Source organism: Cyanistes caeruleus, chromosome 1 (genome assembly GCF_971803275.1).
Source record: "Cyanistes caeruleus chromosome 1, bCyaCae1.hap1.1, whole genome shotgun sequence".
NCBI classification, from domain to species: Eukaryota; Metazoa; Chordata; class Aves; order Passeriformes; family Paridae; genus Cyanistes; species Cyanistes caeruleus.
In genome coordinates, this window is record NC_141701.1 from 133,317,306 (window position 1) to 133,338,797 (window position 21,492).

At 37.1% G+C, this 21,492-nt stretch overlaps 1 protein-coding gene across 2 annotated transcripts in view; it reads left to right on the plus strand.

Moving 5' to 3' along the window:
* Positions 1-21,492, plus strand: part of MALRD1 (MAM and LDL receptor class A domain containing 1) — a 246,864-nt gene that overhangs the window by 31,475 nt on the left and 193,897 nt on the right. For both annotated transcript variants that reach the window (XM_086859185.1, XM_023920197.2), the window contains exons 9-14: positions 434-641; positions 8,736-8,882; positions 11,780-11,889; positions 15,524-15,691; positions 17,661-17,781; positions 19,172-19,318. In XM_086859185.1, coding sequence (XP_086715311.1) covers positions 434-641; positions 8,736-8,882; positions 11,780-11,889; positions 15,524-15,691; positions 17,661-17,781; positions 19,172-19,318 — 901 coding nt within the window. The remainder of the gene's footprint in view (positions 1-433; positions 642-8,735; positions 8,883-11,779; positions 11,890-15,523; positions 15,692-17,660; positions 17,782-19,171; positions 19,319-21,492) is intronic.

Below are 21,492 nucleotides of genomic sequence, written 5' to 3' on the forward strand. Positions count from 1 at the left end.
CAGCTGGTGTCTGAGGGCAATCTCCAGCCCATTAATGCACTTCTAACTGGAAATTTTCTCTTGGGGATAAAGTGAGGTTTTGAAGACACTTCAGAAAGGAAGATGGAGTCTTCAAGACGTTACATTTCAGGCCACCTTTCTGGGACATTAGTAGTTTTTAGCTAAATGTTCATGAGATTTGGAGCTTTTCTTTAAAATAGACATTTTTATTTTTAACTTCATTCTTGGAATTCATTAAACTTCAGCTTAATTTTTTCTGTAATTTCAACCTGAGATAGTCATATGAAATATTAGACTCTGATTTGAAATTTATCACAATTTTGCAATAGAAATTATGCAGCACTTTTTGCACCTATAACTGTTTTGCATAAATAAAAATCAGTTTCAATCTGTTGTCTGTTAATGCAAATATTTTAACTGTAACAATTGACAGCTTGTGTTTAAAGGAGCACTCCAGAGCAGGGAAGGCTTCATCTGCTTGAATAACATCCAGCTCTTGGATGCTGCACCATCAGAGCCACCAGGTTTCTGCTTCTTGAGAGACTCCACCTGCAGGGATGGGCAGCCCATGGTGCCTGGATCAGCCGGTGAGACTCACCCGGATTGCCCTGATGGCAGCGATGAGGACCCAGCCACCTGCTGTGAGTGAATCCCCTTGCTTTAGAGGGATGCTCTGCTGAAGGGTGTCGTGAAACCTAAACGGTTCCGTTCAACAAATCAGCAGAAAAAATATTTTAAATTTATATGGCTTCTTTTTTCCAGAACATTTAATGATGTACAGGTTAGAGAAAATGTTCATAGCATTTTCTTCTTTCCATTGCTTTGTGTTTCTCTCTCCAGCCTAAACATTGTGTTTTAGATAGAGCTAGTAATTTGTTTAATAATCTGCTGAAATGCAACATTTGCCATATTTTTGCTTAACTGTATTCCCGACATACCACTTTTATAACCCCTACTTCCTTAATTTGCAAGGGAATGAAATCTGCTTTGGGATTTGTTCTCTGAACAATTTTCTAATTTAGACTGTTTGTAAATTACTGTCAGAAAATGCATTAAGTAGCATGATATTTGCACCGTGATACAAATCACTACAGAAATGAGCCACAGTTCACAAGGCACATCTTCTTCATTTTATTTGCTGCTGAAGGCAACTTTGCCTAGAAGCCACAGTTTCTACTGTACAATCAAGAGTAAAAAGAAAATAATTAAAATTGCTTTAAAATGTTTGTAATAATTCTGAATAATTTTAGATCTCCATGCAAAAACATCTTTAGAGACCCTATAATTTCTAAAATTATTATTATAGGGCATGCATAAGTATTTATGTATTGCATATAAAAATGTATTATCTGCATATATATTGCAGATAAAAAATGTGCACCCATTTAAGATACTGGTGATGATATATATTGCTGCTGGGAGGCACCAATTAAAATTTTGTGTACTGCTGAAGGTAGCAGGATGAAAAACACTGATAATGTTTTATTTTCTAATTGCTTGATGAGACTTTAGGAACTATTTGTGACTGCAAGCCATTTTTTTAACTTGCAGTCTGAATCTTTGTTTTTCCTTTTACTTAAATAACCATGCAGAAACTGTCCCTGGAATAAGTAATATGTGCAAATGCTGAAATAACACTAAAAATAGGAAGGTATATACTATTTTATCTGTGGTAGAATCTAGGCAAACATTAGGGGCTTCCTCTCTGAGAGGTCTTTTGGATTTTTACAAGCCTTGACCCTGTGTTGTTAACTCTGTCTGTCCTACTTCCAGTGGTAGGAGTGTGGAAAGTCCTCATAAATCCTTTGGGAGGAATGGAATGAAAGTGAATACTTTCAAAGCTGGACTTTATTTCTCAACAATTTAGAAATCCTTCTTCATGACAATAAGAGAGAATTGTGATGAAGAGCAACTGGAAATAAAAAAGAATCATTTTTAGGATTCAAAGGATGATGAAAACTAGTTGTCGCAGTTGAAGGGAGCTTCTAATCATACTATCCTAGGTGAAAATGGGGATAACTCCAAACATTTACAGGTCTGTGCCCCAGACACTGGATATTGACACCAGGTAACTAAAAGATTACAAATTACCTAGATCTAGTCAGTATTTTAAAGATCACAGTAGAATTTTTGGGAATATTTCTTCCTTCATGGTAATGTTGATGGGACAGAAAAAAATTGAGATTTAGTTCAAGAAGGAAAAGTCAGAATGACCTGATGGTCTAAACACTGTCCTTTGTGGATTCTCCAGAGTTAGGGTGCTGGGACGAGGAATGATGAGAGCCACAATCAGTGCAAAATCCTCTTTAATAGCTCTTCCTAGAGCTGCAGTCTCTGCTGCTGCTTCTGCAATTAGCTTTGGTTTTTCTACTGCCGCTGATTCTCCACTAGCTCCCTTCATATTAAAGAAATTAAAGAAACTATGACTGTCACTGTTGGATATGAAATGATTCACAAAGACACAGCTCAATGTGTGAGAGGAAAAAGAGTGTGATTTATTCTGTGGTTTCAGTATTTATAGATTCTCAACAATGACCAGGGATTGGATAGTCAGGTTACCACCTTCCCAACCACACTGGTTGTGGGAAACGTCCATCAAAAGACATTTCTTTAATGGAATGTATAAACATCTATGCTTATAGTTACTTTCCTGGGAAACTGGCTAGAAACTATGAAAACAAGATCAGAAAGCTTAATTCTCAGGGTGACACTATGACACTCAGTTAAACCTGAGGTACAGGGATTGTTTGCTTAACTATGTTGAGATAGTCACAGCTTGAAGTGGCATCATTTCAATGGAGCAGTGCACAAAAGTATATTCATCTCCCAAAAAGAAGGTGGAAAAAGGTTCTTTTCTAACGTGTAAGTAACCAATAGTAGTTGCTTATTTGTCTGACTACTGGCTGAGAAGTAAGAGCACAAAAAAATCTTCAAAAAGGCAATGACTATTGTTAAAGTTGGCCCATTTTAATGGACAATATTGTCTTGGATACATCCTTTCCAGAAAAGAGGGCCCTAATGGTATATAGATATTCAGCAGATTGGTCAGCTTAGAAGACTCATCTTCCAGACACTTTCCAAAGTATTGAGCAAAAAAGGTGTAAAGAAAAAATATCTTATTTGTTTTTGTCCTTTGTTCTTTTATTCCTATTATATAAATTTTCCACAAGATCTTGATACTGTCCTCCATGATGTTTAGAGTTGAGATTTATTAGTATTGATTTCCAATAAAATTTCCCATCTATTTCAGTGATGCATATTTTAGCCTTTATTAGGTCTTTTAGCATCTATCCTTGGACACATCCTCAGTAGTTTCTTTTGCTGAATTGTTCTCAGGTACTGAAAGAGCTGACAGATCTCCTACTGAACAAAAGCAAAGGCAGACAGCTGTTACTTAATGTGAAGGATTCCCCTCCTTTAAGAATTTCTTCATTTCATTATAATAAGGCATTTAAAAATAATGTTTCTCTTTGATCATGTTGATTTGATGTGAATAGCATCATAACACAATTGATTACAAGAGCAAAGACATACATGTTTTGCAATACTTCCTAATATTTATGTTTAATCTCTGCTCATTTATATAAATAAACATTTAATTCTATGAGATTTAAAAGTCTCAAAAATTGGGAAGTTGTCAGGAAGCACTTAGGCACATGAGTAACCATCTTTTAAAATCTATGAATCTAGATTTTAGATATTTTAAAATCTTTTAAGTCTAATCTTTTAAAATCTATGATTCATAGATTTTAAAATCTATGAATCTAACGGAGTGACAAGTTATGAAAGTATGGAATTTACTATTAAATTCTACATTTTCATTATATCTCTTTTGACACCTCTTATTTGGGATCACTTCTAAATTTTTTATTTCAATGAATGATAACAAATTATGTAAACCTATTGAATATATTCAAACAGAAGGTGAAAGGCAATACTTGGAAAATTTAAAGGACTATAAAGATTCCTTCCATGCTGATGCTTTTTCTTAATTTCCTACCTAATATAAAGGATGTTTTGTACTAAATACTGTGTTGAATAACTAATATTTCAAACACTATACTTCTTATTATTTTACATTATTTATACATAACCTTCACAACACTTATAAAACCATAAATACAAATGAATCTGTTGCTAGCATTTCTAGCAGCTTGGAAACAAGTCTAGGAAGCACTTGTTATTTTCAAGTAATATCACACTTTGATGCAGTAATGTTTCTGGAAATTACCTGCTCATCAGCATCCTTGCAAATTCAAAATTATTCTGGGTGGGGTCATCCCACAGGTATCTCTGAAAGCGGATCACTTCATTTTAATTTTCCACTTAAATAGAAGCTTTCTTAAAACAGCCATCTTTCCTGCTTCTGCTTTTAATTTAACACCTCTAGTATTACCTCAAATATTCTCAGCTTTTCATAGGATTTGTATAATTTATGAATATGGAATATGTAGAATGAAGGAAATCTGTATAATTTTAAAGCCATGTACCTTTTACTGCATTTCATTTACAGTACAGCAATTTACAATTGCAAATGAAACCATCCACAGCAGATGAACACAGATGCAAATATTTTTATTACCATTCAACATTAAAGTGGAAAGAGCACTTTTTAGTCTGAAACATTTGTTTGAGTTAATGTTTGTGTGTTTTCTGTGACACTGAATTTGCCTGAAATTGTCATTGTCTGTTAATGTGCATGTGGAGAACAAGAAGCTACACAATTTTCCCACTTTGCTGCTGACAAGCACTGTGTAGCATTGCCTTTGTGTTTCACCAGAACAGCTCCAAGTAAATGTGAGCTCTGCAGACCAAGGGGGAACATGAGATCCATCAAGTTCTCTTAACCCTAAGCAAGGGAACAGAGTAGCCTCAAAAGGAGGTGAGGCCATCTCACCTATGAGATGAGTCATCTAATGAATTATGGCATGAGGAAGCTCAGACAGGATGATCTATGGTTGTCTGTGATATTTCTCTAAGAATCCTTTCACAAATTCTAGGTAAATAAAATTAATCATAAACTGGTAGGGAAAGTGTGCCGACACTCAGAAAGCAGGTATATGTGTAACCCTTCACTTTCACAAAATGACATAAAATTTTAGCCAGAAATTACAAAATATTAATGGCAAAGAGATTCTTTGGTTTCTGTTCATAATGATGGTTATTAGCTCAAATTCCCAAGACAATTAGGTGCTGCCATACTGAATGAGGGGAGCAGCCCTCCTCATTCTATACTATTGTTCAGGGAAACACCAACCTGATGGAGAGACCAGCTGAGTGTCCCCATTTGTGTTCATTTGGTTGAGCTCCCAGAGCAGGATTGAAAGCCTTTATGCAGTTGCAGGCTAGAAAAGCTGAAGCAATATGACTTAGCTGGTAACCCAGCCTAGTGAACAGAACTGCTTTGTTTTCCCCTGGGAGGGTCATGAGGAGCTGGGATAGATAGAGTAAGCTAGTCAAGGAAAAAAATATTCCCATTTAACCCCCATGTGCTTTTGAAATATGTGCTTTGTTTCCTGGTTTGTTTTTTTTTGTTTGGATTTTGGGTTTGTTTGTTTTCTTTAGTTTTGTTGGGTTTTTTAAAATGTGTTGAAAAAGGTTTCTATTAATTGAAAAATCTTTTCAGTGTATTTTATGGCTTTAGTATGGCATTTGTGTGTTTTCTGTGACACTGAATTTACCTGAAATTGTCATTATCTGTTCACGTGCATGTGGAGAACAAGAAGCTGCACAATTTTCACAGGTTTTGCTGCACTATCATTATGCAGCCAAGTGCACCACCATGAATGTTCTTCCTGCCTTTATAATTGTGTTCAGACTTGAGTAAAATTTGAAAAATGACTGGACAAAACCAATTTGATTTGGGATTATGTTTTGCTGTGTGTGCATGTCTTTTTTCCCCCCATTGCTTATATATTCAGCCTAAACAGTCATTCTTGAAATTTGAGAAGCTTTTGGGGAGCAATTCTTTTCCTGGAAACATCACTGGATTTTGTAGAAATGCTGTAATAATTTACTCCTTCGCTAGTTAAGATATATTGATATATACACATTAAAATAAAATCAAATTTGACTTAATGTTAAAATGAAAGCAAGTTGTTGTTTCCTTTCTATTTTCCTTTCTGTTTTGCTGAATTATAAATAGATAGAGGTCCAAAATAGAGAACTAACTCATTTTCTATTCAAAATGTCAAAAAACCTATCTGCACTTTGAATCCATTGAAATCTTCCTAGTGAAATATAAAACATAAGCTCTGGTGCTGAGAATTGCAGTAGGAAGAGACATAATATATCAGAAAAGAGCTTTATGTCAAACTTAACTGTAGTATGACTACTCAAAAACTATAGGCTGTGCAGTCACTTATTTTGCTACTATGGATAGTAAAAGATTACCTGTAATCCCTTGAAGGTTCAGATAAAAATGTTGAATGTTTGATAGGAAAGGCACATTCATTAAGGTTTATTAATGTTTGAGGAACGAGAAAACACAGTGAAAAACTGTCTTGGATTTGGGTTTTAGCCAAAGTACAGAGCATTTCTTTCAAGCTTGATTAAACATTTACAAGCACCCCTTAAGTTTTCAGAATTAAGTAGGGATGAAGTTTAAGTTCGACTTCTAATTTTGACAAGTGCATTTCACTCACAGTTGGAGGTTAGATGTTCTACAACATATTTACACTTTTAAATTAAAGTATCACTTCCAGGTAATATACAGGGGAAACACTTGGGTTTGGTAATTGACTCTGGTTAGTGTTTCTGCAAGACTGGGGGCTTGTTTAGAGCTTTAAATTTCTAGAGGAAGATGTAATAAAGAACATTTAGCATCTAAAGTGTGGTCAGCATTATCATATTCAGTTTCCTCTCCACAGTCCAAAAGAAAAAAACCCAAACCATCATAAACAACAAAAAACCAAATCCAACAATGAAAAGCAACAACAAAACCCCCAAAATGCATCACCATGAATGTTCTTCCTACCTTTATAATTGTGTTCAGACTTGAGTAAACTTTGAAAAAATGACTGGAAAAAAAAATTGGATTTGGGATCATGTTTTGCTGTGTGTGCATCTCATTTTTTTTCCTCCCCTGCTTATATATTCAGCCTAAAAATTGATATTTATACATTTCTTTCTACATCTGTAGGGTTGGAAGAAATTGTACTACAGGCTACCAATGTAAGAAATACTGATTTCACCACACCTCTCTTCCTGTTGAACATCAAGGGCAGTGATGGGCTCTGATCACACAAAATCTGTTGTTTTTATGCATAACAAGTCTTCTTGAGGTCCCAAATTACTTTAGTTAAAAGAAAATAATAATTAAAAAAAAATGTTTCCATGCTAAATACCTTTCAGAGCTCTAAAATAATAGTTATTGGTACTATCTTGATCTTAGTTTCATATTTAAACCATTATTTTAACTTCTTTTTCTTTGGTGCCTACAGGGTCATTTATGGATGTCTTTTTAGATATTATTGTGCAGACACTGCAGTCAGCTATTTATTCAGACCTTTTGTGGGGTTTAGGGAGAAAGACATATTTAAGCAAAGAATGTTTGCTTTTTTGTGTCACATTGGTTCTCTCAAGACTGCTTAGCTAAGGAAAGCAAAATGCCTAGACATAGTATTAATTACCAAAACAGCTTAATCTTGAGTATCAATTTGCATATTCAACCTTAATGTACTAGCAATTGAAGTCTAATTAAAAGATACCTTGTGAAAAGCATGAATATTTAATTAAATAAGTTAACCAAGTTTCATTTTTAACTAATTATGCTGCACTAAACAGAAAACCATTCACCATCCAATTTTAATGTATATGGTGAAGCCAGATAAGAGACACTGATATTTGTGGTTTATTTTGTACCTTAAGATTTAGCTGCTTAAATAACCTCCTTATTCCTGGGAAACTTTTACTATTTAGCTTTTCTACAATGGTGCTTAAAGAAAGATGCATATCATTTTGGTTTGATAAAATCTGAAAATTGGAGTAATATGTATGATTGTGTCTGAGGCTGATATGATCAGATAAATGTGCTGTGGGAACAGAAAGTGACAAATCCAGTTCTAAAATAATGTTTGCAGCTGCAGTAAGTGACCCCAGGACTTAAGTGTAGTGCCTTGGGGAGCTGTTCTGGACCAAGAAAGAAAACTCTTAGGATATAATTTTCTTATCAAAATAATTATTTGTACTCAATCAGTGTAGGAGAATTTGTAATTTTTATACAATTTAAATTGGTCTAATCCATGCCAACTTAGAAAATGGTCTTTTACTTTGCAATAAAAATTTCTAGGCATTCTGAATAATTGATAAATTTAAATCTCATTTTCAAAATTAAATTGAATGAAAGCTTAATTAATCTTTGCTTTCCATATATTTTAAGCTCTAAATACATTTGATTTTTAACACACATTCATAATTAAATTACTGGTACAATTCTTCTTTAAAAATATTTAGTACTATTTTTCTAATATCTCAGCAACCTATGTACAGATCTTTACTATGTTTATTCTCTTACAGATAGTTTGTTTCATGGTTTTGAGTTTGATTAAGGAAGGAAGGGTCTGCTCGACCTGTTATCTTTGTTCTAGAATTCATCCATCTGAATAAACAGAAACACATTTGTGCTTCCTAAACGCTCTTAGTACATCTATATACAAAACAGTCAGAGCTGTGGCATTAAACTGTTGCATCAAGCTCAACTTATTGATCTCTTGTTGCTGTTGTTCTTACCACAGCTAATTACACCTTATGCGATTTTGAGACTGACCTTTGCGGATGGAAGCCACTGAGCAGAGGTGATGCTGACTGGAACATCATGAAAGAACAGGCTCCCCTTGACAGAGAACTCCCTGGCAGAGGCCATACAAATGCTATGGGGCATGGTGAGACTCACTATTATTTTTCTCCTTCTGTCATGAGAATTTCTACTTGTAAACAGTCACAGACTGATAATAAAAACTGCTTTGAAATGGATGCCACACAGTATGTAAATAAAACAGGTAATGTGCTACAGAAAGCCAGTCTGTTGGAGATGCTCTTTGTCAGCTGTGATCTAGTTACTGTGTCTTTGTAACCCTTATTTTTGTATGGCACAGTCACTGAGGTATGAGACTTAATGCAGTATTTTTGAGATACTGACCTTCGAACTGACAGCTGACTTTGTTTGTGCATATCATAACCATTGTTTACCCAATATTCACATAGGGGACATTCTTGGAAGCATTATTTGCACAAATAGCTTTCTGTAGAGTGCAGTTCAATTAATCCATATTGTCTGGGAAAAATAGAGTGGGTATAATTTCCTTTAAAGAGTTGTCCTTCCTTGAGCCTATATTTGCCATATGATGCATTGAGCTGGAAAACCATTTTATTCCAGAAGAGGGCTGTTAAAAATATTTTTCCAAAGTGAAAATGTTATTATAGCACACTCCATAAAGATAAAACTGCCAAGCATGTTTTTCACTGTCAAATAATATTGACAAGTATTCTTTGACTTGAATTTTATTAAAATGCATCTATTGCACTGCTTCCAGTGGAGATAAGATTAAAATCTAGGTCCAGAGCCCCTTTAATTAAGATTTAATTAATTATGTATATTATCTTCAGCCAGACCTCCACACTTCTCTTCCATGTTCATGCTAAAGAAATGTGACATTTGAAGTATTCCACCTCAAGCATTCAAAGGTGTAGGAACTCCAGGATTAAATTCACCTGAGCAAAGAGTAGTAGGTGAAGTATGTGTGTGCATGCTATAGAATGATCCTAAATGAGCAGTCATATTTTTTCCACTGATCCTCATGTGATGGAAGTGCACCAAAGTTGCTACTCACTTTTTTCAGCAGCTGTATGATATTTCATTTTATTGTCCCTGTAGAGTGGGACTGGATCAGCATTACTTTATGTAAACACTACTGTGTTACAGGTTTCAAAGTCTCAAAGCTCCAGAAGGGTGCACTGATCTGCCTGTGTCTTTCTCTGCTCTAGGTGCTGCTGAGATCTGAGGGATAATGTGGTCAGAATGAAGGCTGCTGGTAGCCTAAGTATCATATTTAAATCACCCATATGGAGCTCTGTGCTGCATCACTTCAGATGCTTTGATACCTGAATTATTACGCATTTGTTTCAGTGTTGCTGCAGGTTACTATGCCCCATCTCTCAAGCCCTGTAATGTTGCATTCCCTGTAAAAGTTAGCTGGAAAGATATTTCTGAGGTGGTTTTGTACCAATCTATCATTGTGCCTGCTACAGCCACAGCTTCTGAATAAGGATGCCAGAATCTGAGGAAGTTTTAGCCGACATTAAATCGCCATCCTTCAGGTTGCAACTGTTCCTTTTAATACTAGGGAGTGCTCATCTCTCTTCTCTCCTGGGGAGGGCAGTAGCAAATTTTGATTAATGAATATCTTAACAAGGCTACAGTAGAGCCTCAGCTGCAAATTAAAAGTGGGTCCTTTGAAGTACCCTTGCATTCCAATGAGGGGAGCTTCCCTCATGCCGTGGAATGCAGCATTCCTGTTTGTACAGGGAGCTGGAACGGTCCCCTCTTTGTGCCAGCTTTGCTAAAGCAATGCCATTATTCACGTGGGGCTGGACCTAACCCTCGGCTTCATTACGTATCCATGGGAAATAAATGGCTAAGGAGTATGACTGCAGCAGCACAATAGCTGATTTTCCAAGATGTAAGGCAATATGTGTAATATAAATGCTCAAAAAAGACTGAGCCTTTAGTGTTGTTTTGCATAGACTTTCATGAAAAAGTCTCAGTATTCAGCAAAGGCAGCACTGACGGCATTCAAAATATGCTGCTTTAGGGCCCCTTGAAAATGTTTATCCTTCCCTACCTTTGTCTGAAGCACATCTGCTGTAGTTCAAATCCAAATGCAGTGCATTTGCCAGAGTTCAGATTAGATCTTTAATTAAGCTTTCATCCCCACTAGCACAGACAACAATGTCAAGTCTGTGGACCCCCTGAGAAAATATAGCTTATTCCATTGGCTCCTGTGGTCTGCAACATTGTTAGCATGCTTAAAAGTGGCTGGGCTGTGCTGAGAGTGAATACTGTACCCTAAAGGAAATAATTTCTGGTTTAAATTCTGCTTGAGACATTATTTAAGCCAATTAAAATGTGTCCTTTAGGGATCTTGGCTGAGGTCTCTGTTGTTTGATCTCCAGGGTGCTCTGTGTTGCATCTCCTCTGCTCTCCCCAGTCCGTGCAGAGAGTGGATGGGCAATGTGTGAAGGTAATGGGTAATAATTGTAATGCTTTAAGGTTGGAGATCTTAAGGCTTTTGCTTGAAGAGAGCAGATAAAAATACTTCCAGTGGATCTGCACAGTAGTGCTCTCAGAGAAGCAACGTCTGAGTTGCCTTTGAGGGGCTCTGCAGTCACTTCCTTGGGTTGAGGCGCTCACGGGCACCATGACAGGGTGGTCTTAGCAATCAGTCTCAGCCAACTTTTGGGCTGCCCAAAATGCTTTATTTCCTTCTCCCTCTCTCCTTGCCTTTGGAATCAGTCACAATAATTTTACAAGAGGGAAGAGCCAGGAGCATTTAGCAATTCTGTTTTGTCTTTGCCCGCATAGACACTGCTTGTCACAGCCTGTTACAACACTCTCCTCATTATGCACAGAGACTGAACTGATGGCAAAGCAGTTTAGAGTGTTTTGATCTATAAATAAGCTTTATGTGTCTCATGAAGCATATAGTTATCTCTCTGAGCTAGCTATTTGCCATTGGAGCATGACATATTTCTCATACTTCAAAATAAAATTTATTTATAGGGGCGTTCATTTACTTCAGTGGATCACATCAGAGGAGCACAAAGATGGCCATGTCTCACCTGGGAAGCCCTTTCCTTGTCAAGCTTCCCCCTGGGCTCTCCTGCTGCCAGGTAACACTTGGATATTGCCTGTCCCTGTCTTTGTGACCTGTCCCTCACCTCCTGCAAACCAGGCATTCCCCATGCTCTAGGTGCTGCCACTGAGGGCTCTATTTCAACACCAGTGGAAGGAGTTACCAGTGGAATTCTTTGGGAGGATGGAGAAGCAGGCAACTTTTTACTGCTTTGCTGCCAATTCATTCTATCTGATTATTACTATTCCTTCCTAAAGCCCCCAGCAGATGACTCAGATTTCAGGACATGCTCCAGGTTTTTGTGTGCTGTGGCAAAGGTGCCAGGACAAGGAGAAGAGGGCTCTGTCAAATAACCACCCTGCTGTCTGCAGGCAGGAAAGTCACATAACTTCCACAGTAGGACACCTGTGGTTTGAAGTGGCTACACACATCAGCTGTGTCGGTGTGACCAGAGAGAATTGGCTACCCTACTCCAGACATGCACCAAATTTTAATTCATGGCTTGAGGAGGATGCTTTTTAAGCTGATCAGTGCAGTACTTGGGACTTACTGTGAAATGTGGTTTCTTTGTCAGAAGTCTTGTGGCACTGCAGAGGAGTGCAAAAGCAACCAGCCAGGATAGTATTTGATCTGAAAAACTAGAAAGGTACCAGGAAAAAATGAATCAGAAGGGACAAAAAATAGAAAAATATTAGATGAAAAATGAGAATACATTTTTATAACTAGACTGTTGCAATTTTCAACAAAATCTGTATTTTTTAAACAAAACTTGAAGAAATATATTAAATATGAACAGCACCTATTCACTACATTCACAGCAATATTTTTATTTGTCCTTTTGGACACTGAATACAATTAGTAGACACTATTCAGTTTTATAACTTTTTTCTTTTTTTTTCTTTCCTTCTTTCCTTTTTTATTTTCTATTCTGAGACTTTTCAGTGTTTATGCCATACTGGGGAGAAGTTGTGTAGTTACAATGTGTTTTTCTTCTGATACTGTGTAATCCCTTTTTATTTAAAAAGTCAGAGAGAAGAAAAGGAAAAGACAGGGAAAGCTTGCCAAAATAATTTTATTTTTATTGTTTTTGTTTATTTTGTTTATTTTGTTATTTTTGTGTGAAAAAAAAAGAGGCTTTAAAGAAGTAGAATAAATTTAGACTGGTTGCTTAATTCTTCAGACTCAGTGTAGGACAGAAACTGTTAATTCCACTTAAGAAAACTTTTTTCAAAAAGACAAAAAAGTGTCAAAAAGATAAGGAACTGCACTTAGAAGTCCCAAGAAGTAGCAGAATTTTGTTCCAGCAGGATCTAGGCCTCTTAGGTAATATCTCGTCTAAGGGACCAGAAACAAGTGCTAGCTTAGCTAAATCTGTTTTACTTGAAACTGCAGCTCACTTGGACTCCACACATCAGTGAGGTACCAGATCTCAGCTGAATAGCTGGAACTTGCAGCTGAGGAGTGGAAGCCTCTGAAACAATTCAGGAACAGTTCCTTGCAGTCATTTAAGGCAATCTCTCATTCTTAATCTTCACATGACTTCTTGGTGTTATAAAACATCAGAATAAAATGGATGCAGGATGCTGCTGCTGGGAACTCAGAAGGCCTGAACCATCCCAGGGAAGCCCTGTATTCTGCACTGCCCAACAGCCTTTGTACTCACAGTGCAGTTGTTTGGACAGTTTCAGCTCTCTTTTCTTGACTTTGATATTGAGTAGATAAGCACCTTTCAGATTCAGATTAATTTCTCTTAGAAACCCTTAAGGCAAACTGGTCACCACTGATAATGTGAATCAAAGAATTATTCTGGTAAGATCTAGTGCAGAGTTTGGTCTGCACTCAAAGTCAGATGCAGTGGGGATGAACATATTTTTCTCTGCTTCAAAGTTGGGAAATAAACAAGTTTTATTATAAGTATACATGTATTGAATAAATCAAAAAATCTTAGATCCAACAAAAACTAGAACAAATTCTTACCTAACTGTGTCTGTCAGGAGAGAAAGTGTTTCTGAGGGCTGGAAGCTTGGCTTTCTGCCACATTATCCCTGCAGACTTTTATTTCTGCGAAAGAGCAACGAATAGGGGTTGCTCATTAGGATTTGTTTTGTTCTCTGCCTACTAATGTGAGATGATGCTCTCTGTTGGATGTCCCACTGAGAGGATAAAAGGATCCACACAAAGAGATTTATGTCTATTATTAGCTTTACAAGTTCTTTAGCTTCAGTTGTTAAAAAAAAAAAAAAAAAGAGTTGAAGGGTAACAGATTTATATTGTGCCTTGATGGTTAATTGAAGCTTAGAAGTAACTTCTTTCTGCAGCTTCTTGTAGCTAGGTCTTTTTGTAGATGGAAAACAAGAAACATCTTCATTTAGCTCAAGGTTTTGGAGTTGTAGAAGTAAATTTCTAGTCCCAGCTCTCTGTTTATGGCTCTTTAATGGACACAATAGTCATTGCATAGTAGAACATGTAGACATAAAGAAGGAAGGTAACATTATTTCTTACTTAATGAAAATGCAAATTTGTTTGAAAAGCTGTTTGAAAGACAAAAGCCATCTAAATTGTTTAGAGTGTAACTCTTCAAACAGCTCATTTTGGAAAGTGTATACCTGCTGCTTTCTGTTTCATAAGCTTTTTGCTGTGGGAATTAGTTACATTAAAGTATTTAAATTTATTAATAAGGATCAAGATAATTTTATATAAGACATGATTTTCATGAGTGATGGTAAAATTAAATGTTGAGAGACTGAGTCTACCAGACCTGAACCCAGATGATATTAAAAAGTAGCAGAGTGTTTTAACAGGAATGTTTCTGCACGACTGATCCAGCTCTTGTTTTACCTTCATGAAAAGTCAAGTATTATCAATATCAAGGATTTTGCAGGGGAGTAAAGATACTGCAGTTGAAGAAATTTTAATCTTAGTCTGTGTGGAGAAGCAGGAAGGACTCTGGGGGAAAGAAAAAAAATTAATCTTTGAAAATCTTATTTCTTCACCTCAGTTCTGAGCTGAATTTTATCCTGGGTATTATTTAAAAAAAAAAAAAAAAAAGTATCAGACTTACTCTGTATTGCAGGGGAGTGAACTGTGATTCTCACTGTTTTCTTATCTTTTCTGCCTCACAAGTAGCCTCCTCCACACACAGTCTTTGTATTTTCCTCCTCTATACTAGTCAACTTACTTGTTTCAGGAGATGAATAGATCATTTTAAAAATCTGTCTTCAGGTCGTCTTGATCCATGTTGATTGTAGAAATAAAAGATCGTAAGGTTTCTTACATATGAGAATTCTAATGATTGCACTTCTGAAATTAACATGCCTATGAGGCTCTCATATATTCAGCATTTGTAAAGAAAAATAACCTTTGAGAAGTTTCTAAGTGGTTACTAAGATAAAGAAGTTAAGGGAAGTCATATTCAGTCTGCATCAGTTGATAGATGCAAGTTAAAAGTAAATTGCAAAAGTAAGCTTTACTTTTAAATACAGTTTTGTCTTTAGACATGATACTGCTCCTCAACATGCTGTAATTTCAAACATCCCATCTTTCGTGCCAAATCTGTGCTTAGACCAATCATGTCATGCTTTGTTAAATTGTACATATATTACTTGGTACTGAACTTATTGCAGATTGATTATATAATTTTTTAAAGCTTTTCATTAAAACTCTTTCAACAGGTAAGATTTTGGTACCGGTTATCTCAGGATTCTCAGCTTTCTGTCTTTAAGAGGACTGCGTTGAATGGAAGTTTGGAAAAATTACGTGACATTTCAGGATTGCCTGAGATGAATTGGACAAAAGTAAATATACCTGTAGAAAGTGTGGCTGATGAATTACCTTTTCAGGTAATTAGATATCACAATTAGATATCACATTGCTTTCAAAAGATATTTTACTTTGGCCTTTACAATTAATTTACTTTTTATGATGAAATATTAAAAGAGAATTTCTATTCTTTAATGCTCATATGAAAAAGAATTTAATTCAGCTTTTTCCACAGGTCCATCTATTAAAGAGCATAGCCATTGTTTCAGTATTCTATGCATTAGGATAACTTTTTGTTAACAAAGAATCAAAGATTAACAAGCAACAACCCTAAAGATTATTTAGTTCCAATCCCCATTGGCAAGGACGTCTTTCATTTGACTAGGTTGGTCACAGCTCCATCCAGCCTGGCCTTGAACACTTCCAGAGGTAGGGCATCCACAAATTCCCTGGGCAACCTGTGCCAGTGCCTCACCACTCTCAAAGTAAAGGATATCTTCCCAATATCCAATCTGAACATACTGTTTTTATTCCCTTGTCTTGTTATTACATGACTTTGTAAACATTCCTTCTCCATCTTTCTTGTAGGCTTCCTTCAGGTACTGAAGGCTGCAATTAGGTCATTCCATTCTCATTTTGAAGCTGAATAAACCAAATTCTCTCAGCCTTTCCTCATAGGAGAGGTGCTACATCCCTCTGATCAATTTGGTAACTGCTTCCACATTTACTCCAGCTTGTGCTGGAAGCCCCAGAGCTGGACACAATACCCTACATGGGGTCTCAGAAGGGCACATTAGAGGGGCAGAATCCACTCTCCTGCCCTGCTGCCCACGCTGCTTTTGGTGCAGCCCAGGACACCTTTGGCTTTCTGGGCAGTGAGTGCACATGGCCAGGTCATGTCCAGCCTCTCATCCACCAGTACCCCCAGCTCCTTCTGGGCAGGGCTGCTCCACATCCCTGCATCCCCCAGCCTGTTTGGATACTGGGGTCACCCCAGCCCAGGGGCAGCACCTTGTCCTTGGCCTTGTTGAACCTCATGAGATTCCCATGGGCCACTTCTCGAGCTTTTCCAGGTCCCTCTGGGTGGCATCCTGTCCTTCAGGCTGTCAGCTGCACCACTCAGCTTGGTGTCATCTGTAGATTTGCTGAGGTTGCACTCGATCCCACTGTATCACTAATGAAGATATTAAATAACACTGGCCCAAATACAGACCCCTGAGGGGCACCACTGGTCTCTGATGTTCATCAGGACTCTGAGCCATTGACCACTGCCTTCTGCATGTGACCATGCAACCAATTCTTTATCCACCTAACAGTCCATCCATTAAATCCTTGTCTCTCCAGTTTAAGGAGCAGGATGTTTTGGGGGCTATGCCAAAGGCTTTACAGGAGTCCAGATGTGGGACAGCCGTAACCCCTCACTGATGCAGTCACTTCATCACAGAGGGCCCCTGGGTTGGTCAGGCAGGACTTGCCACTGGTGAAGCCATGCTGGCTGTCTCAAGTCCCTGTCCTCCATGTGCCTCAGCACTTAAAGGATCTGGAGGATGTATTCCATGATCTGTCCAGGCACAGAGGTGAGGCTGACAGCACAGGTATTTCATCTTGCAATCCCTACATTTATTGTGCCACACTGCTGACTTCATCAGGCATAGTATAGATGAACACAACTAAATCGTGTTGTAAGTCATATTTGGTAACCCTGAATAACTAATTTAAGATATGTAATTTTTATGTGTTCCAGCAGGAAGACCATTTATTCAATAGTGATGACTTTTACCAGTTCTGATTGAAGCAAGGTCATCTGGGTTGCATAACTTGCCCTAGGTAAAAGTAGTTATGGTTTGGACCTCAACCCCCAGTTGAGGAGAAAATTTCTGACCTGACTAAATCTCAGTTGTAGTTTTTCCTGGCTGATGTTCAGAGTTGGTTGTAGTTAGTTCCTGTGCAGATGTCATAAATGATAAAGGAATATATAAATAATATAATGTGTTTGTGTATTTTTATCATGTCACCTTTAATGAATTGACTTTTTTTCTGTCTTTACAGATTATCTTGCGAGGTACTATTCTAACAACAAATGCTACTGTTGCTGTTGATGATATCAGTATAACAAAGGAATGTGTAGCTGTGAACAGATCACCTCCAGGAGTCAGCCAGGAAAGTGAAGGCAAGTTTTGTGGTTATCAATACATTTTCCCCAATGTCTTCTATGTATAACTGTGATTTGACTGACAATTTGAAGTTACTTTTCATAAAATAGTGGATAATCTGGGAAAAATGTCCTTATGCTGTAATCAGTTATCTCCCTGGCAGCCTATCTTCCAGGCTGTATTGGATGGGTCTTTGACTCTGCCCATGGCAGACTAGATGATCTTTAAGGTCCTTCCCAGTCCAAGCCATTCTGTGGTTCTGTAATGAAGGCTTTTATCCTTGTGTTAGGCATTAACTGCTATAAGAACTTTGCACTAATTCTGCAAAGTGGGCTCTGGTGGGATTTTCCTGATAGCACTTACTATGTAGTACCTGCTCACATTCATGCTTGGATGCAGAGGCAGAAGCAAAGCATCCTATACTTTCCACTAAAGAGCAAAATTACCTTTAGGGCAAGAAGCTTCTTCCATCATTGCTGCTAAATATCTGACATATAATAAATTCCCACTGAACTTGTCTTTGTACTCACACTCTGTAGTCTTGGAGAGCCAATGGATGGAAATATAAAACAATGTACAGACTGCTGCTCCTGGTCCTCTTGATGCTAATGCCTGCTTTTCAAAAGTCAGGGGTGATGAGTTATAGTCATCAGGTATCTGAATTTAATATCCAAAAATTTAAAAGCATAATAGAGAGCTTCTGTGTTGTGTTTTTAAGGCTTCTATGATCCCTATACACAGTGGGGTTGATGTATTTAGAGAAACATTTATTTGCTTTAATTATTTTCCCTACAACTCCCTCACTAACCCATTAATCACAAAGTTATAGTTTTATAAAGGGACCTATTTTTGTAGAAGTCCCTCTCTGGATAGAAATATGAGCATTTAAAAAGTTAAGTTCAACAAAGAATAGGAAAAGCTGCTCATTATTCCTCACACTCATTTTCCAGGAATCTACTGAAATTCATTGAAATTTGGGGTTTTTTCTAGTGTGTAAGTTGAGGTACAGGCTAGTAATGGTGCAGCATCCAGCTTTGGCTTCTTGCAGCTTTCACTGTGACCTGAGCACAGAGAGAGCACAGCAGAAGGCTTTGGAGGAACACTTGCCCCTGGCTTCAAGGGAAAGAGCAGGGAGTTGCACCAGGAGCCTGGCTCTGTAACACTAAGGTGTATTTGATAACTTTTCACACAAAAGTCTGAATATTGTGCAGACTGAGACAGAGTTTAAGACCAACAGACATTGGGAGCAGCTGTGTTTCTTATCAGCTGTGATATAATCTAGCACACTGCTCTGTTCCTTATGCTGAGCCTGTTGTCTGTTCCTATCTATTAAAAGAAGATAAAAAGCACTTCTTATAATTTTATATACTTGTTGGTTTATTGACATGTCTTTTTCTGATTTTTAAGGGGAAACAGAATCTTCAGATGCTAATGCTTCATCCTTGTACTGTCCGGTGGGATTTTTTTCATGTGGGGATGGGGAATGTATTTCACCGGACAAATTCTGTGATTTTAAGCCTGACTGCCCAAATAACCACGATGAAAAAAAATGTCGTAAGTGAAAACTTTAAAATCTGTGTTGTTAAGCTCCTGTGACTATGTTTCTTTGTCCTATTTGCAATGCTTTTATGACTTCATAAATCTTGCAATTTAATTAAAAGTAAAAGCTCTTGAGAAATAGTTACTTCACTTTTATTCTGTTCTGTGATTTTTCCCCTTTTAGTTTCTGTAACAACTACTTCTCTCTCAGCATTAAAAACAGAAAAAAAGGTTTTGATTAATTATTTAGTAGAAGATGGTCCTCAAAAAATAGTATTCTATTTTATAATTCTAATGCACTGGTCACAGAGTTGCATTCAAATTGTATGTTTTACATACTTACTTTTGATGTGAAGATGCCACAGCTGCACCGCTGCTGTACCACAAGCCTGGTCACAGATATAACTTCATCTGAGTCATCATTTTCTGTTTGGATGTGCTATGACTCCTGTCAGGGCCACATGCCTGGGCTTTCTCTGCATGGAAACAAGCACGTGGGAAGGTAGAGAGAGGTGATGCATCTCAGAATCCCTCTCCACTGTACAGACAGCAGGGAGCTTGGAACTGTTTCAGGGTCTCTAATACGCAGCTTCAAAAGTCTTTTTGATTCATTCAGTTTCCTGCTTTGCATAAGAAATCACAGTTACACTTTACACTTTTGAAAAGGAGTCTCTTGCTTTGAACCATCAACTTTACTGTAGAACTTGTGATGCATTTTCAAAAGGAGTAGCCATGAGCAATATTTAATGCAAGTTTCCTTTTTAAAAATAGAGCATGATGCTTTCTAGCACATTCAGCACAAATGACAGAAAAATTGTAGACAAGATTCTCAAATTTTCTATGCCCTGTTACGCATCAAAAACCATAAACTTCTTTAGAGATGCTAATATAATCCAATTTCACTGTTCATATTTTATGGTTTTTATTTGGAGATTTGAGAGTTGTTTCTCAGGTAAACAAAGATCTATTTGACTATTTGCAGGTAAAAGAAATAATTACAGCTTCTATGAACATTCTCTTCAATTTTAGCATTTAATCCACTTCAGCTAGAGCACAGGTATTGAGGGTTTTAAGTGTTTAGAAAGACTGGTATCCAAAATATACAGAGCTTTGATGTATAAAACTGCATCTTGTTTTACTTGATAACAGTTTGCCTAGCTAAAATCAGAAATTACTATTAGATGTTCACTAAGCAGAATATCTTTCCTCTTTTGTGCCAGAGTAAAGAAAATTCTGATGTTACTGAAGCACAGCTGGGTTGGAAGGAATGTCTGAAGATTGCTAAGTGGTTAAACTTTAGAGCAGAATTCCCTGAGCTTGACAGAGTTAGGTTCTGAATATCTGTGGGAATGGAGACTACCCAGCCAGTCAGGACATCCTGTTCCAGTGATTGATCACCCTTGCATTAAAACAAGAGTCTGTGGTTTCTTCTCATTTCACTGGGCACAACAGCAAAGAGTTTTTACTTTTTTACTGCTTCCCTCTCCATGTTACTCATGTTAAAACTTACATAATACTCAAATTTTTAATTTACTTTGTTTTATCTACTTATGATTACATACTTTATGCAGCATTGCCCAATGATAGTCTGGATTTTTCTCCCATTACCCTTTTTAAATTCAGGTACAGGGTGTTTGTTCTCTGACAAAAACATAACACTTCCAAATCAATAGTTTAATTAAAAAATGTTCTAAGTAGATTTAGCTGCATGCACTTTAGCTTTCACTGGACTGGGATAGCAATGAAGTGGTAGCTTTTAATCAAGAAAATTAACATCTGGTTTATGTGGCCATTTATATTTCCTTTTAACTATTCAGCCTTTGTTTCCATTTCAACATTTAACCTTTGGCTGACAACAAATGTCCACCTAGGTGTTCAAGCAGTCCTAGACCACCCTTAATTACAAGTAGCCTTTATGGCAACTGATTTTGTTTTACATTTTTCCTCTAATTATATGACTGAATAAACTTTTTTCACAAGTCTCTTTTGTCAAGGCAATAGTTTAACAATGCCATGCTAAAGGTTAAACTTTGGAACCATTATATTTATGGTGATCTTTGCTCTAAGTATATTGCTGACTACTTATAAATCATTGTTATTGCTGAGCTGGCTCAGTCTGTGCTAGCACTACAGCTTGTAATGTGGGAAGCAGAATGTAGGTACACAAAGGGCCCTGCAAACAGTTTGGC